General features: G+C 42.8%; 2 protein-coding genes across 2 annotated transcripts in view; both read left to right on the forward strand.

The window, feature by feature from the left end:
- The first annotated feature begins 1,108 nt into the window (after positions 1-1,108).
- On the forward strand, positions 1,109-10,277 carry LOC129741862 (uncharacterized). Its single transcript, XM_055733672.1, has 4 exons — positions 1,109-1,499; positions 1,556-1,918; positions 2,172-5,366; positions 8,236-10,277. Exons 1-4 carry the CDS (start codon positions 1,109-1,111, stop codon positions 10,275-10,277), a joined length of 5,991 nt encoding a protein of 1,996 aa, XP_055589647.1.
- Positions 10,278-13,651: 3,374 nt separating this feature from the next.
- The window catches only part of LOC129741863 (mediator of RNA polymerase II transcription subunit 14), a 9,360-nt gene continuing 5,898 nt past the window's right edge, over positions 13,652-17,113 (forward strand). Inside the window, exons 1-3 of the mRNA XM_055733673.1 lie at positions 13,652-14,130; positions 14,195-15,629; positions 15,689-17,108. Of these exons, the coding sequence (XP_055589648.1) occupies positions 13,976-14,130; positions 14,195-15,629; positions 15,689-17,108 (3,010 nt within the window). The 5' untranslated portion in view covers positions 13,652-13,975. The remainder of the gene's footprint in view (positions 14,131-14,194; positions 15,630-15,688; positions 17,109-17,113) is intronic.

Consider the following 17,113-nt stretch of genomic DNA (forward strand, 5'->3'; position numbering starts at 1 on the left):
TTCAGCAGGCTGCCAGGTAGGTTAGTCCTCGATATCTCAGTGAACCGTGTAAAAACTCGCGGATTTAACGTTTTCACAATCTCACTAAATGAATCGAATTAAAAAATTTTCGATGGAGAAACGGGACACTACGACTACACTCTTCGATGTATGAAAACAGAATGAATTGAATACTATTTTAGGGTAATATTCCTGTGTAAAAATCCACCTCCGAGGCTTGTTTTAATTAAATAATGACTTTCAAACCACCAAAAGTTGTTTTTAGGGTGTCATTTCACTCTAAATTGTTTTAAAATTGTTTGATTTCATGATTTCATGAGTTATAGTGTCGGCACCACTGGCAGCATTGGTTAGGTTGTCAACAACCAGCACCGTGTATGACGACCTTTTTTCTTGTTGGGATAACCATCTTGTTTATTTCCCCGGCTTTGTGCGCGTCTTGTTTAGCGTCTATTGAGAAGTGATAGTTAGTTTGCCGTGAAATTCTAGTTATTTTCCGTGATTTCCCGCAGGAAAAGTATCACTGGTTGATGTGCAACAATTTCCCGATTTGACCAACCGTAAGTTGCTCCTTTTTTAAAGAAACCTGACGAAAGCTAATGCTGTATTATTGTTCGTACAGTGATCCCACCATTCCGAACCCACTCGATTTATAGGCAATCGATACTTTGCCATATAGCTTCACTGTGCTTCGTTAAACGTAAGTTGTCTTGATTGTTACGATAGATTTATGTTAATTATTGATTTTCAAACAGTGATACCGTTCCGATACCAGTCGATTTCGGCAGCACTCGAGAAATAGTTTGACAGAATTTAGAGCATTGCTGACCGTAAGCTCTTTTTACTTTTTGACTGAAAGTGAAATTCGATCTTAATAGTTTAATGTTTTATGTTTAGTAATATCGTCATCCGGACTCGGAATCGAAAACGAGTAGTTTAGCGTAGGCAACCTTCTCGCACTAAAATGTAAGTGTGATCGAATTCAAAAATGTAAATTTGTACTAAAACATACTGTATTCTAGCTTTGAAGCTGCTGTAATAAACACTGCTCTCGAAAATTAGTGTCGAGCCTTATTTGAAGTAACATTCTTCAAAGATTTTATCTAAAATGATGAGTGGTGTCGGAAAAGATGATGGTCGACGAAGAAGAACTTCGAGAAAATCGCGTGCATCGAAGGTAGACGACTCTAAGCTGACCAACTGCCAGGTTTGCGACAAATCGGAGTCGTTTGATGACATGTGCCAATGCGATACTTGCTCAACCTGGTGGCACTATGGCTGTGCTGGTGTTGGCGCATCAATAGAGGACCGGGATTGGGAATGCCGGAACTGTATCCTCCGGAAGAAAGCCCCTAGCGTTAACAGCAAGATATCCGTATCCAGCCGAGCGGATTCGTTGCGCCGGATGCGTGAACGACAGGAACTCGAGCTCCAGCGAGTGGCGCTGGATATGCGCCAACGTTTCCTGGACGAGCAGGATGCGCTGATGAAGGAAACCAGTTCTAACCGGAGGGAACATGGCAAACAACGAACGGCGAACCTGCTCCTCCAACAGCTGCGGATGCTGCGGCGTTGCGAGACGGAATGTCACAATGCTTCGTGGCGATGCAGCGACAAATTCAACAGTGTGCAAATGAGCACCAACCGACGCAAGCACAGCTGATGAGTCTTCGGAACCAACTTCAGCAGTGCGAAGAATTGTTTTCAACTTTGACGACTGGGGGAACGAACGACGTTCTTCCGGTAGGTGCCCAGCCGGGTTCTGAGCGGCGACAGCTCGCACTACCGGCAGCAAGTAGCAACATGGCAGCCAAGCAGACAGGTCAACATGCTTTGACGTCACTCACCGGGATAGTGCCGAAAAGGAAATCGGTAACCATCGAAGCTCCTGAGTTAGAGGAAAGTATTGGACCACTTGGTAAGTGTCAAGCCTTTGATTATGCTACAAATATTAAAAACCCCACAACATATGAATCAGCCTTGATAATTGGGCAGCAGCGAAACCATGTCGCGCCCCCAGAACCCCACATTTTAGAGCAGCAGCGCAATATGGTCGCGCGCTCCACCCATACAAATATGATCAATTTTGAACCCCACTATCAATCTACATTTTTTTAACGCGGAGACTGCACATCGGCAACATTTTTTTGAAAATCCTAGTCCATTGACAGAGATGGTTCAGCAGTCCGTGTCTAGTTTTGCAGATGTTCCCCCAAAAATTGCGTATCAGCCTTCCGCACGAACAATAGCACAACCTTTGCCCTCACAACCAGGAGTGCCGCAGCAATTTATGCATGAACAGCTAACGCATCCGCTGCCCAATTTGGTGCCTCATGCTAAGCAACATAATTTTGTACCAACTATTCCTTCTTTGCCACCTTTGACGTCTTTGCCCATTACGACGTGTCAGCCAACACAAATCCACCAAACCTCCCAGTCAAATGAACACGTTTTGCCCCAGTCAATCCCGCGAAGTGATGGAACCAGAGTTCAGTGTATTCCAAGGAACGATTTCGGTGCGCCGACGAGCTTGACGCCCCAGCAGTTAGCAGCCAGGCAGTCGTTTTCACGGGATTTGCCTCACTTTTCCGGTGATCCAGCGGAGTGGCCGATATTCATCGCAAACTACGATTACACAACGGCGGTGTGCGGTTTCTCAAATGGCGAAAACATGCTGCGTTTACAACGGTGCTTGAAGGGACAAGCTTTGGAGGTGGTGAGGAGTAGTTTAGTTCTTCCGGCCACAATACCTCATGTGATCGAAACGTTGCGGTTGCGGTATGGGAGGCCAGACCTGTTGATCAATAACCTGTTGCAGAAGGTGCGAGCGATTCCGGTACATCGAGTCGACAAGCTGGAAGGATTGATGGAGTTCGGAACAGCCGTGCAAGCGCTGTGTCACCACATCGAGGCAGCCAATGAGTATGACCAGTTATGCAATCCTCAACTGCTTCAAGAGTTGATTGCAAAATTACCGGATGATCAGAAACTGCAGTGGGCTACCTATCGTCGTAACCTGTCGGTGGTGAACTTGAAGATCTTCGGAGATTACATGGCCGGGATTGTCCGGGATGCAGCGAGTGTTATTCCATTCAAACCTGAGCAGCATAAGACAGCCAACCGTGAGAAGCCCAGCAAGTCTAGAGGGTTTGTGAACTCTCACAATTCATCGCCCGAGCAGCATGATCCAGGGAAGAATAAGGTGGAAGCGCAGGCGGAGAAGCAGAAGAACTCCGAAGTCTTGGAATGTGTTTGCTGTGGGAAGAACGGTCATCGTGTTAGGGATTGTTACAAGTTCAAGGCCCTTTCGGTATCCGAGCGTTGGAAACTCATTCGTGAACGGCATCTTTGTTTTTCGTGCTTGTGCAGCCACGGTAGGCGCCCTTGCAGAAGCGGCATCAAGTGTGACATCGTTGGCTGTAAATATCGACATAATCCGTTACTACATTCTTCGCCGGAAAAAAGCTCAACAGAGACTGCTGAGAACCACACTCACCGCTTCCAAGATTCAGGAACACTCTTCCGTATTGTGCCTGTTACGGTATACGGAAAGTCTGGGACGGTAGATACTTTTGCGTTCCTAGATGAGGGATCGGATTTGACGCTCGTAGAGGACGGACTAGCGAAACAGCTGGGATTGGGTGGAAGTCTTCAACCTCTCTGCTTACGCTGGACAGGGAATGCGTCGCGAGTGGAGCACGATTCACGCATCGTCAGCTTCGAGATTTCGGGTCCCGATAAAGAGAAGCGGTACATCTTATCGAACGCTCGGACGGTGGGATGTCTGAACTTAACGAAGCAGAGTTTCCAGGCGGAGGCGGCAGCGTTGAAGTACAAATACCTCCGTGGAGTTCCGTTGGCCAGCTACAGTAACGCCGAGCCGCAGATTCTTATCGGGATTGACAATCTCCGTCTGGCGGTACCTTTGAAAACGAGAGAAGGTGATGGATCCGGACCTATTGCGACAAAAACACGTCTTGGATGGTGCGTGTATGGTCGGCGTAGCGGAAGCAGCAGTACATCCTTCAACTTTCACAGCTGCAAGTGTGAAGCAGATGAATCGCTCAACATTCTAGTGAAACAGATGTTTATTATCGATGATGTTGGAGCAGCGATATCGAAGCCGCAGACAGAGGAGGATAATCGAGCGCTAGCGATTCTGGAGAAGACCAAGAAACGTGTTGGCGATCGCTTCGAGACAGGACTACTATGGGCACAAGACGACGTTGTCCTCCCGGATAGCTACGGCATGGCCAAGCGGCGCTTGGAATGTCTAGAAAGAAGAATGTATCGTGACGAAAGGCTGAAAGAAAATCTCCATAAGCAAGTTCTTGAATATGTCGCCAAAGGATATGCGCACAAGGCAACTCCGAAAGAGCTACAGACTGCAGATAGGAACCGAATCTGGTACCTGCCGCTAGGAGCGGTGATAAACCCTAAGAAGCCGGAGAAGGTACGAGTCATTTGGGATGCGGCGGCCAAAGTCGATGGCGTTTCACTCAACAGCCAATTGTTGAAGGGACCAGATCAGCTGTCGTCGTTACTAGGAGTGCTTTTCCAGTTTCGATTGTACCGAATAGCCGTTAGCAGTGACATCAAGGAGATGTTCCACCAGATCCAGATAAGGCCAGCGGATAAGAACTCTCAACGGTTTCTGTGGCGCTCGGATCCCAGTCAAAAACCGGACATCTACCTTATGGACGTGGCAACGTTCGGGGCCACATGCTCGCCCGCCTCGGCACAATACGTGCAAAAACTGAACGCGAAACAGCACGAGAAGCAGTTTCCCAAGGCGGCAAGATCAATCAGCACTCGAACTTACGTCGATGACTACTTCGAGAGCTTCGGAGATGAAGAAGAGGCCAAGAGCGTAGCTGCAGACCTTCGAACAGTACAGCGCAACGGTGGGTTTATTCTGCATAATTGGAGATCGAACAGTACTGCAGTTCTTGAACATCTCGGCGTAGCAGAAAATAACGAAGACAAAACCCTGAACTGGATAACCGAGGAAAAAGTTGCAAGAGTGTTGGGCATGCTGTGGAGACCGTCAACAGACGAACTCGGATTCTCGACCCAAATGAGCGTCGAAGTGAGGGAACTTCTTCGAACTGAATCCAGGCCAACCAAGAGACAGATTTTGAGGTGCGTCATGACTCTCTTTGACCCGCTGGGCCTGTTGGCACCGTTTCTAATACACGGTAAAGTGCTCATCCAGGACTTGTGGCGAGCGGGAAGCGGATGGGATGAAGCAGTTAACGACGCTGTCTTCGAGCGGTGGTTAGAGTGGACCCGTATGATAGATTTCATCGATAACGTACGGCTAGCGCGCTGCTACTTTTCTGACGCGAGAGTTGAAACCAAGGAAGGTCTGAAGCCACTCGTTCACTCAATCGCGATACACTCTTCAACGATTCACTCAAGCGCTCTTTCGGATCTCGCGAATCTTCGTCTGAACCGAACGCTGGGGGAAAAAGAATAACGTTGATCGAATCTGTTTGTGAGTGCTGCTGGTTTTGAACGCTGGGCGCTTGCATACGGGCAGGTTTGAATCATGCAATGATGCAATCATCGACTTTCCTGGCTCCAGATATTCGTTCGCTGATCCGATTCAACTGGTTCAACTGGAAGAAGGAATCGGATCGGCAAATGATTGGCTCGCCGTTCGTTCAGATATCTTTCAATCGCCGCACACAGTATTTAACAAAAAAAATCATTGCGGCCAAACGGTACACGGTAGACATTTGAATTCTTCGCAACATGTTCATATTTTTTTATGATCTTTCTTATTTTAAAGAAAAAACTGATTATATTGCCAAGGGATATGAAAAATAAGTTAAAACTTTGATGTACCGTAAACTGGGGAACTTTGATCAGCAGGGTAACTTTGATTAACATGAAATTTTTGCAGATTATCATCATTAACTTAGTATAAAGATAAAATATCTGCAAACTGTTTACTACGTTTGAAAGCCTATAAATTGAGCTACAGATAAGCTAAATTTGGTTTTTATTAGAAGATTTTTTATATTACAAACTATAATTTCAAAATCTCAAAATATCTCGTTTTTTGAAGGCTCACAAACAAACATCTCTTCTGATCAAATTTAAGCATTTAGGAGCAAATGGGTTAGTTAATGCGAAAGTTCAACTTTTTTCTTGTTGTAAGTTTAGTTTAAGTGTTATTTTTATGGTCATTTGATGATAGTTTTTGAATATTAAAAAAAATCGGTCATTTTCCATGAAAAAGCCCGAGAAGAAAAAGTGGCTAAAATCCTATCAAATGGTTAAGTTTGAAGAAAAAAATGAACATGGGAACAGAGCGAGGATTTAGGGAATTGCATAAAGATAAAATTTCATTTGTTTTTAAGGTAAAAACATATTGAGAATTGTTTATATTTTTGCCCCTAAATGTATGCAGCAACATTGTCCATCTTTTGAGTATATTTGTTTCGAGATAAAATTTGAAATCATGTTAAAATACATTAATCAAATTTGGAAACTTTTGTGGTAGTAATAGAGAACACTATCAATTTTTTTTTTGAAAATTAAGATTTTAAGTCAATAATCAACTTTCCAAAAGTCCGCTAGAAATTTTGACTTTTGGGAGAAAAGTTATTGAAGTTTTCTTTTTGAAAATTTTGTCCAACTTTGCAAAAACGGGTGTTTAAAGTTGTTGAATGAGCTGAAATATTCATCGTCAAATATTAAATGACTTCCTTGAGTGATGTGAGGAATAGTTGTAAACAAATCTTTTGGGTCTTTTGCATAATTCAATTTTTATTTTAAGTGTTGTATCTCTGAAACAAGAACATGCAATGAGATATAATTAATTGATTAAAAAAATCTTTCCATGTATTTCCATGTACGCTTGTTTGTTTATCAGTTATCAAAAATCAATTTTACCTTCAACTGACCAATTTTAAAATTTACACACGCCATTTCACCAAAACTAGAGGTGAGAGACTAAATTTTTCCAAAATCCGTTTTTGAAACAAAGGTACCAAAAATGCTGTTTCCCTGTGTTATTTATTAATATAAAAATGAAGATTAGTTTGGATTAAAATTTGTTCAAATTTGAAACTAAACATGATTTTTTTTTCATCACAAAAGGCTAAATTTTTATGAAAAAATAATAACACTATGAAAAAAAAAGGCAAATGTGGTAAATATATAAAAAATGAATGTATGATGAAAACATTACAAACTTGTGATTAAACCATCGCAAAGTTTAGACAAAAAATTTACAACAAAAAAATAACAAAAATATTGAAAATTCTATTTAAACTGCGCCACAGAAAACCATCACAGAAGTTTTGGTTCAAATCACAGAATTCGAGAATTTTTTTTATCAAAAACATAGTTATTTTTTTGGAAACCTTGGGCTTGAATAATCAATTGTTTCTTGTCTTAAATCATTCTAGATGGAGCTTTGAACTTTCTTAAAGAATTGAAACATTTTTTTATAATTTTTCATGGATTTTTCAATACATGTTAACAAAAACAGTCGAAAAACGGAAGAATACATGAAAAAGTTATGAAGTATTTAAAGTTAATAATATAATTGGAGATATTATTTTAATAATAAGATGAACAAGTTTTATAATCTCTTTTCACCGATAATGAAAATGGATACATTTCTTTTTTCATTACATTTATACCCATCATCTCTTAAGCTGATGTATACACATTTCTTAAAATCGAAAATGGGTAATATTTTGCTTTAAAAACGGTTTTTGATAAAAGTAGTTTCTGAATCATCAATTTCATAATTCAAACAACAAATCAAATGTTTTAATGATACTATTCATCATAAAAAAGGATCCACCTAACGCTGACGCTCGTGCTACTTTCAGAAGTGCCCGAACGCAGGCAACCAAACTGTAGCAAAACCAACTTTGCGAGCAAAACGAATGATCGGATGCGGTCGAAAGAATTGCAATCATCAATCGCTCGCTGATGATATTCGTCTGCGATTCTTCTGTGCAGAATCATCTTCCAAAGCAATCGCTTGATGATTGGATCATAGGATGGCAGACAGGCAACCCAATCGCCTCCTGAATGAACTAAAGAGGTTGGCCGGAAAGTCCGATTGGTTCGCTCACTGAGTGCCATCGTGGTGTAATTTTTTTCGAATGCGTTCGGGGAATGGGTTACCTCAGAGGGTGAGTGAATCATTTTATGTTCGTCGATTTATTCGCCAATCACCATCCTTGGTTGAAACCTATAAAAATGCAGAAATCCACATCTTCGTGGACGCCAGTGAAGTAGCCTACTCCTGTGCGGCTTACATCCGAATTATCAGGCCAGATGGAACAGCGGAGTGTCAACTAGTGTCCGGGAAGGCGAAAGTGGCACCACTCAAGCCGATGTCGATTCCCAGATTGGAATTGCAGAGCTGCGTGTTGGGAACTCGATTGCTGATCTTCATTCTACAACACATTGGCATTCCCATAACGAGATACGTACTTTGGACCGATTCCCGAACTGCCCAGTCGTGGATAAACGCAGACCCAAGGAACTATCGACCGTTCGTGGCACACCGGATAGGCGAGATCCTGGAACACACTACGGCTGCGGATTGGCGGTGGGTACCGTCTAAACTGAATCCTGCTGACGAAGCTACCAAATGGGGATGTGGACCCTATTTCAAGGAAGATGCGTTGTGGTTTAGCGGACCCGAGTTTCTACGATTATCGGAGGAAAACTGGCCAGGATCGTCGACGAATGTTCAGACAACTGACGAAGAGAAACGAGCGACTGTACTTATACATCGAGTTCATCAACCCGTGATCGACTTCAGTCCTTTCTCAAAGTGGGAGCGGCTTTACCGAACAGTTGCCTACATTCTCCGTCTTTCTCGCCGTTTCTACAAATCTTCTGAAAGCCTTGAAATCCTCGAACAACCAGAGCTGACAGCGGCTATGGAAACCATCTACAAACAAGTCCAGCTGGAAGTCTACCCGGGGGAGATCGCTGCCCTACAGCGAGGCGAAAACGTTCCGGAAAAGAGCCCGATCAGACGACTTGTACCATTCCTCGACGAAAACGGTGTGCTCCGGGAGAATAGCAGAATTCGTGAGTCGAAATCAGCTCCCTATGACGTCCGTTTCCCGGTAATTTTACCGCAGAAGCACCGTGTGACGATGTTGATCGTGGATTATTATCACCGACGCTACAACCATGCAAACTCCGAAACCGTCGTCAACAAGGTTAGGCAGCTGTATTCCATCTCTGGCCTCCGTACCTTTACTCGACGCATTAGCCGAAGCTGTATGACCTGTAGAATCCGGAAAGCTAAACCGTCCATCCCTCCGATGGCTCCATTACCGCCAGCTAGGCTAGCTGAACGAGAGCGCCCGTTTACCTACACGGGGTTGGATTATTTTGGCCCACTTCTCGTCAAAATTGGTCGGTCAAACGTGAAGAGGTGGATAGCGGTCTTTACCTGCATGACCGTGCGAGCCGTGCATTTTGAGGCGGTGTCCTCACTCTCCACATCTTCCTGTATCCTTGCAGTCAGACGGTTTGTGGGACGCCGCGGTGCACCGGCTATATTCTTCAGCGACAACGGGACGAACTTCGTTGGGGCGTCAAGAATACTTCAGCAGCAGATCAACCAAGGACTATCCAACACTTTCACGAATGCCGATACTAAGTGGAAGTTCAATCCTCCGGGGGCACCACACATGGGGGGCGTGTGGGAAAGACTGGTGAGATCTGTCAAGGTGGCAATTGAAGATGGGTACTCAGAGGGTAAACTAGACGACGAGGGGCTTAATACTTTGATAGTGGAGGCTGAAAGCATAATTAATTCAAGGCCTCTGACCTACCTTCCTCTAGATTCCGCTGAATTTGAAGCACTTACTCCGAACCACTTTTTGTTGGGGAGTTCCAACGGTATTAAACAGCCCGCAGTTCCAATTGCAAAACAACGGAACCTTCGGGAAACATGGGGTCTTATTCAACGGGAACTCGATACCTTCTGGAGACGCTGGACGAAGGAGTACCTTCCTATCTTACGGCGGCAGGACAAGTGGTTCCAAGACGCAGAACCGGTTGAAGTTGGCAGCTTGGTATTGATCGCGGACCCACGGACCCGCAACGGTTGGGTACGAGGACGTGTGGTGGAGATATTCGTCGGATCCGATGGCCAGGCCCGTACAGCAGTGGTGGAGACGGCGAATGGTGTGTTGAAGCGAGCGGTCCATTCGCTGTTTCGAAGCTGCGCTGCTGCCATCTGGAGTAGTACGATGATGCGTGAGCAACATTCTGGGTAAACGATAAACTATGGAAGACTTTATAATCTTTTGAGTAAAATTTTCATAAATCCAAATGATTATGAAAAACAACACTCCTTTGAAGATTTGAGTTTATTTTTTCACTTAAATCATAATAAATTTGCCCGGTTGAAGAGTCAATTTTATGTGATTGATCCATTTTAAACTAGTCAGTCGGTGAGAAAAAACCAACATGTAAAATGATTGTTTGCGCTTATTTTCAAAACTTCAAATTCGTTGTCTATATTTTTATATTATATCTTTTTATTGAACTTCATGTCATTTTGGATGGTATGTATGCATGAACGATTTGTTCGTTGTTACTATCAACTAATTGTTGGATTAAGTTTAGATATAACATTTCATAAATAAGTTAGATATAAAAATGTATGAAGTTTCAGCTTAAGACAGTATAAAATGTTAAATTCTTAATTGAAATTCTTTACGGCTTGTGGTTGCACTAATTAAATTTTCAATAAGTTTCGCCAAAAAAAATATCAGACCATAAGGTCCGATAAAACGACAGAACATGATAATAACCATTGAACGATGTCAATTGAATAGCATAAAAGTAATCTAAAATTGTGTAGTAATTCGAGAATCTTGTTTTTATTCATTAAACCACCATCAAATATCAAAATCCACCCTCCAGCTTTCAAATTATTACGCCTGATTGTATGCAGCTGCAGAAGAAAACTTAGTAGAAAATAGCAAAAATCTATGGATTTTTGAATAGAAATTTCTAGCTTATCAATTGTTGGGGCTTTTCCAAATTTTGAAGAAATGTTAATTGACTTCTCTTTAAACAAATTGCAATTGAAAATGTGCACTTGGCTTAATTTTTCATTCAAAAATATGTGAAATACTCCGAGAGGTTTTTGGAATAGTAAAAAAAACACATTTTTTGTCGTCGATTTACGATGCATCACGGCACATACAGATTTTCTCTTATAGCTCACAATAATCTCTGAACCTTTTACTTTAAGCATGTATTCACAGTTTGTTGAAAATTCTTACCAAATCAGAGAAAATCATAATTTATTACAGGCTAGTATTTCCACCCATTTGTTTACATTTTCTTGCACACACACGATCTGTCAAAAATTAGCTTCGAAATCGCGGATTACCTAGCACGACTGGACGTGAGTAGCGGAAATGATCAAAACAGTGCAGTCTCAGGGACGGCTGAGATGCACCCGGGGGAGGATGTCGGCACCACTGGCAGCATTGGTTAGGTTATGTCTGTTCAATCAACTCTAGTCGAAACGGGTCGAAACAAGTAGAAATGGATTGACAGTTGATCACCTATCTCTTTCCAATTGACTTCGACCGATTTCTACCAAGTCGAATCTAATCTTGCTGCCGAGCTGGATTGGTTTCGACTAGTTTCAACTTGCTCCATTGAACAACGACCTGACTAGTTTCGACCAAAACATTGGCTCGTTGAACATCTATCAGTTAACAGAAACCAGTTGAAACCGATTTTTACTAACGATTGAACGAAGCTGTTGTCAACAACCAGCACCGTGTATAGCCTAGTCCACACTAGGAGACGATTCGTCTCGAGACGGTCTCAGCGTCTCCCATTTTCTTCGGGAGACACTGAGACCGTCTCATGTTTCCAACAACAACAACAGACAACAAAGTTTGTCTCACAACAAAAATCGCAGTTCATGTTGCCTAGTGTGGACTAGGCTTATGACGACCTTTTTTCTTGTTGGGATAACCATCTTGTTTATTTCCCCGGCTTTGTGCGCGTCTTGTTTAGCGTCTATTGAGAAGTGATAGTTAGTTTGCCGTGAAATTCTAGTTATTTTCCGTGATTTCCCGCAGGAAAAGTATCACTGGTTGATGTGCAACAATTTCCCGATTTGACCAACCGTAAGTTGCTCCTTTTTTAAAGAAACCTGACGAAAGCTAATGCTGTATTATTGTTCGTACAGTGATCCCACCATTCCGAACCCACTCGATTTATAGGCAATCGATACTTTGCCATATAGCTTCACTGTGCTTCGTTAAACGTAAGTTGTCTTGATTGTTACGATAGGTTTATGTTAATTATTGATTTTCAAACAGTGATACCGTTCCGATACCAGTCGATTTCGGCAGCACTCGAGAAATAGTTTGACAGAATTTAGAGCATTGCTGACCGTAAGTTCTTTTTACTTTTTGACTGAAAGTGAAATTCGATCTTAATAGTTTAATGTTTTATGTTTAGTAATATCGTCATCCGGACTCGGAATCGAAAACGAGTAGTTTAGCGTAGGCAACCTTCTCGCACTAAAATGTAAGTGTGATCGAATTCAAAAATGTAAATTTGTACTAAAACATACTGTATTCTAGCTTTGAAGCTGCTGTAATAAACACTGCTCTCGAAAATTAGTGTCGAGCCTTATTTGAAGTAACATATAGACCAAAATTTTGATGAGGAATACGTAACACATTCAAAATTTTTTTCGTTTAGTGTACGTTAAAAAAAATTGCCGATCATTCGGCAAAATTTAACATCATTTTGGTAAAATATTCCCTAATATTCGTTAATACTTGCCATAATCACAGTCTAACCGGTCACAATAGAAAAAATACCAAACTGATCGATGTTGAGAGTAAGGTTACTAGATCATATACCCACCTTGGTTGAGAGTTCGGTATACAAATTACCGATTTCTTCGATTTCCTGTGTAAGGATAATCCATGTGACACAATGGGCCGTTCACATACCACGTGGACAACTTAGGGGGGGGAGGGGGATATGGAAATGTCCACGCTTGTCCACGGAGAGGGGGGTAGGGATTTGGTCATGTCCACGTGGACATACTTACTTTCAAAATATTTTCTAAATGTGAATAAATATTAAGATGTTTAAATCAAAATCTTAAAATTGCAAAGCTTTCCAGTTTAAGTTTTAACAATTAGTTGCTGCTAGAAAGCAAGTGATAAATATGATAATTTAGAAATCATATATTTATATCAGGAAATTCTAATTCGTTTTTTTTTTTCAAAATCAGCCAATTCAATAACAAAGAGGCAAAAAGTGGTGTTTTCTAACTTTCAAATTATTGGTATTTAAAAAAAACTATTTCAAATCTGTCCACGTGGACATCCGGGGAGGGAGGTAGGGGTTTGCCAAATGTCCACGCTTGTCCACGGAGGGGGAGGAGGGGGTCAAAAATCTCATTTTTCTGTCCACGTGGTATCTGAACGGCCCCTTAATCATAAAATGGATTGAACATTACTGCGGTATTTGCCAATCTCATTTTCCCGTCAACGTAATTCATAACACGTTTTTGATGTTCTTGTCGGTATCGTGTATTGAGCAACGAGCGAAAGAGGCGCCGCGACGCTGACGTCCGCGAAGCTGTCAAAAAGGCGAGTCGAGGCGAAAATGCCACTGTGTTGTTTTGCTTTCCCTTGAAAATGCAGTCCTAATTTTTCCATAAATTTTCCAAGATTTTCCAGTTTTTTCTGGACAAATTTGATTGCAAAGTGTTCTTCAAACTTGGCAGCTTGTTTACTGCTAAATAGTTTCTGTGGAATTCGTGTTTCTGGTCCCTAAATCAGCATTGAAAATCGCTGGTGAAAAAGGTGATAGTCTGGGAAGAAGGGTGAGAAGAAGAAGAACGCGGGCAAATAGAGAAAAATTTTCCTAGAAATAAGTGCACAATATTCCGAATAGTATATTGTAACACGTATTGAAAATGGCTCCACAACCTTTGGAGCAGGGTGGAGCCGTGGCCAGTTTCATTCCAACTGGTCAGGAAATGGCTCAGCGGCAGAATTTGATTCCCCTTGGAAGATTGATCGATTTTATCATCCAAAGAACCTATCATGAGTTAACGGTTCTTGCGGAACTGTAAGTATTAGATTCCATTAAAACGTTTTTATGGAGACTTATTACTATTTTGTTTTTATTTTAGCTTACCCCGAAAAACTGATCTGGAACGTAAAATAGAAATTTACAACTTTTCTGCCAGCACCCGGCAGCTGTTCATCCGTCTGCTTGCGCTCGTAAAATGGGCAAACTCGGCATCGAAGGTGGACAAATCGGCCAAAATTATGGCCTTTCTGGATAAACAGTCCCTGTTGTTCATAGACACGGCCGATATGCTTTCCCGAATGGCACGCGAAACTCTGGTCAACGCACGGCTGCCCAATTTTCACATCCCTGCGGCTGTGGAAATTCTGACAACCGGATCTTACTCTCGATTGCCTTCGATCATTCGGGAGAGAATCGTTCCTCCGGATCCGATCACTCCGTTAGAGAAACGTCAGACGCTACAACGCTTGAACCAAGTTATCCAACACCGGTTGGTTACGGGAAATCTGCTGCCGCAGTTGAGAAAGTTCAAAATCGAAAATGGTCGGGTCACTTTCAAAGTTGATCATGAGTTTGAAGTATCACTTACCGTTATGGGAGATGGTCCAACCATCCCATGGAGATTGTTGGATATCGATATCCTCGTCGAAGATAAAGAAACTGGGGACGGAAAAGCACTGGTTCATACTTTGCAAGTAAACTACATACATCAGCTGATCCAGGGTCGTATAGTGGACAGCAGCGATGCACTAGCTGAGGTTTACACGTGCTTGCATTACTTTGCACAATCGCTACAACTGGAGGTTCTTTATACCCAGACACTTCGACTGATGCGTGATCGCCTTGATGATCACATTCACGTTGATGAGTACATCCCTGGCACGAAACTTACTGTCTCTTACTGGCGAGAGCTGACCAACAAAGACCCGAAATCAGAACTCGGTTATCGATTGATGATCCAAGCTGACCAGAATGATTCCGCCAAACAGTTGGCTATTTTACATATGCCCTCGATTGGTAATAAAGAAGTTGACATTGCAGACCGTGCTGTTCGATCTGATCTTCTTTCAATGGAACGTTTGCTGGTGCACACGGTTTACGTGCGCTCCCTAGCACGGTTGAATGATCTAAAAACGGAACTTCAACTGTTCCTGAAAGACGTCGACTACAACATTTCTGGTACACCAGCCATGTTGACGGTACCGGTTTTGAATCCATGCCTGCGGGCTGAACAGATCCACATTACCGTAGACACCCACACCGGTATGCTACGTTGTCACGTTCCGAAGCACCTCGGATGTCCAATAATGCCCGAGATGCAAGTAGCATTGAACAATGATCGTTCGAAGTTGCAAACGTTGTTCTCGGAGCTGCGCTACTGGATCACTAAACGGCGCTGTGAAAAGACATTACAACACCTGCCGGCCACAACACAGGAACGGCTCCCATTGGTATTCCCACCGGATCATCCGATCGATCAAATTGGGCCCCACAAGGTTTACATTCAGCTTTACCGCCATTCGAATGTTATTTTGGTAAGTTACTAGGCGTGCACAAATCGCAAAAATATTTATTCAATCTTTATCCCATACAGATTGTTGAGCTCAAGGAAAAAACCGGCAATCCGAACGAAATGACTTACACTTTCTATTTGGTGCTGGTGAAACCGTCCTCGGTCGAGGATAGCCAATCGGCAGGTCAAGATCCCGAACCCAGTAGCTCCGTATCCCTAAGCCAATCCGGCCCTGGTTCGGTACCACCCGGTGGGCCTCCTAGTGTTCCTGGAATGGGAGCCACCAGCCAAGCACCGGCTGCTGCTGCTCCTGCTGCGGTCAACGCTGAAAGCAACGATGGAATGCCTAAAATGTACTTGAAGGTGTTGTCGTTGATAGAGTTCGATACCTTTGTGGCCACCCATGGACCAGGAACTTACGTAGATGAACAGACCATCGGATTGAAGCGCAAGATTGGTGGGCTCGAAGGACCACCCAATAAGCAACAGAAATCCATTTATCCAGCATACTTTATCCCGGAATTGGCTCACGTCGTAGCCATGTGTGACGAGAAGCTTCCATTCGTGGCGCTTGCTAAGGAATTGACTAAGCGTCGGATTCCACATGGTGGTCTACAGGTGGAAGCCAATGCTACTTCGTTGGTATTGAAATTACTGACGCTGCCTCAACCGAAGCCTCCTGTTGTGCAGGTTCCAGCTACTCCTCAAAGTGGTACTGATCTAAAATCAACGGAACAGAAAACCGTCAACGTGCCCAGAATCGAAAAGGATGTTTGGAATGCTTTATTGAAGAGATTGTTATCGGTTTCTGTAAGAGCTCAAGTTAATAAGGGCAATCAAACACGGTTGTGGACTACGGAATTGGTGTTCTATGGAACACCCTTGCCTAGTACTCATCATAAAGAGCAAGGTATGCGTCGAGCGGTTTATTTACAGTATGATATGCTACCGGTGGAATCCGTGGACAAGGTAGTCGATATGATTTTGAATGATTGGTCCAAAATAGTCTATTTGTACACGCTGGTACATGATTTCCGCGAACAAATAAAAAATGACAAATACAATCTACACAACATCGTTACAATCAAATCATACAGTTACACCAGTTTGCTTTTGGCTTATGGGCCAAACAAGGAAGTTAATGTCAATATCTACTGGGACATAGAGGCTAAGGAATTCAAGATGGTGTTTACTGGTGGAAATAACGCTATAAATGCTCATTCGATGATGAGGGACCAACTACAAGCTCATTTGAACCATAATTACGATCTAGCGCAGATCGTCCACTTGTTGCATGAAACCTACCAACCGTTGAGCTCTATTGCGAAGTTGCCAATAATCCCGCATCTAGCCATCCTACAATCGCCAAAAATACCTGTGCTTTCATTTTGCATCATTCCACAATCACCAACCTTGCTCAGGATTTCCTTTCAAGGTGTTTATTGCTTGGAAATACGTTTACGAGGCAGTGGCCTTTGTTCCATTCGAGATGGAGCCTACAGTCGC

The sequence above is a fragment of the Uranotaenia lowii genome, chromosome 2, assembly GCF_029784155.1.
Source record: "Uranotaenia lowii strain MFRU-FL chromosome 2, ASM2978415v1, whole genome shotgun sequence".
Taxonomy (NCBI): domain Eukaryota; kingdom Metazoa; phylum Arthropoda; class Insecta; order Diptera; family Culicidae; genus Uranotaenia; species Uranotaenia lowii.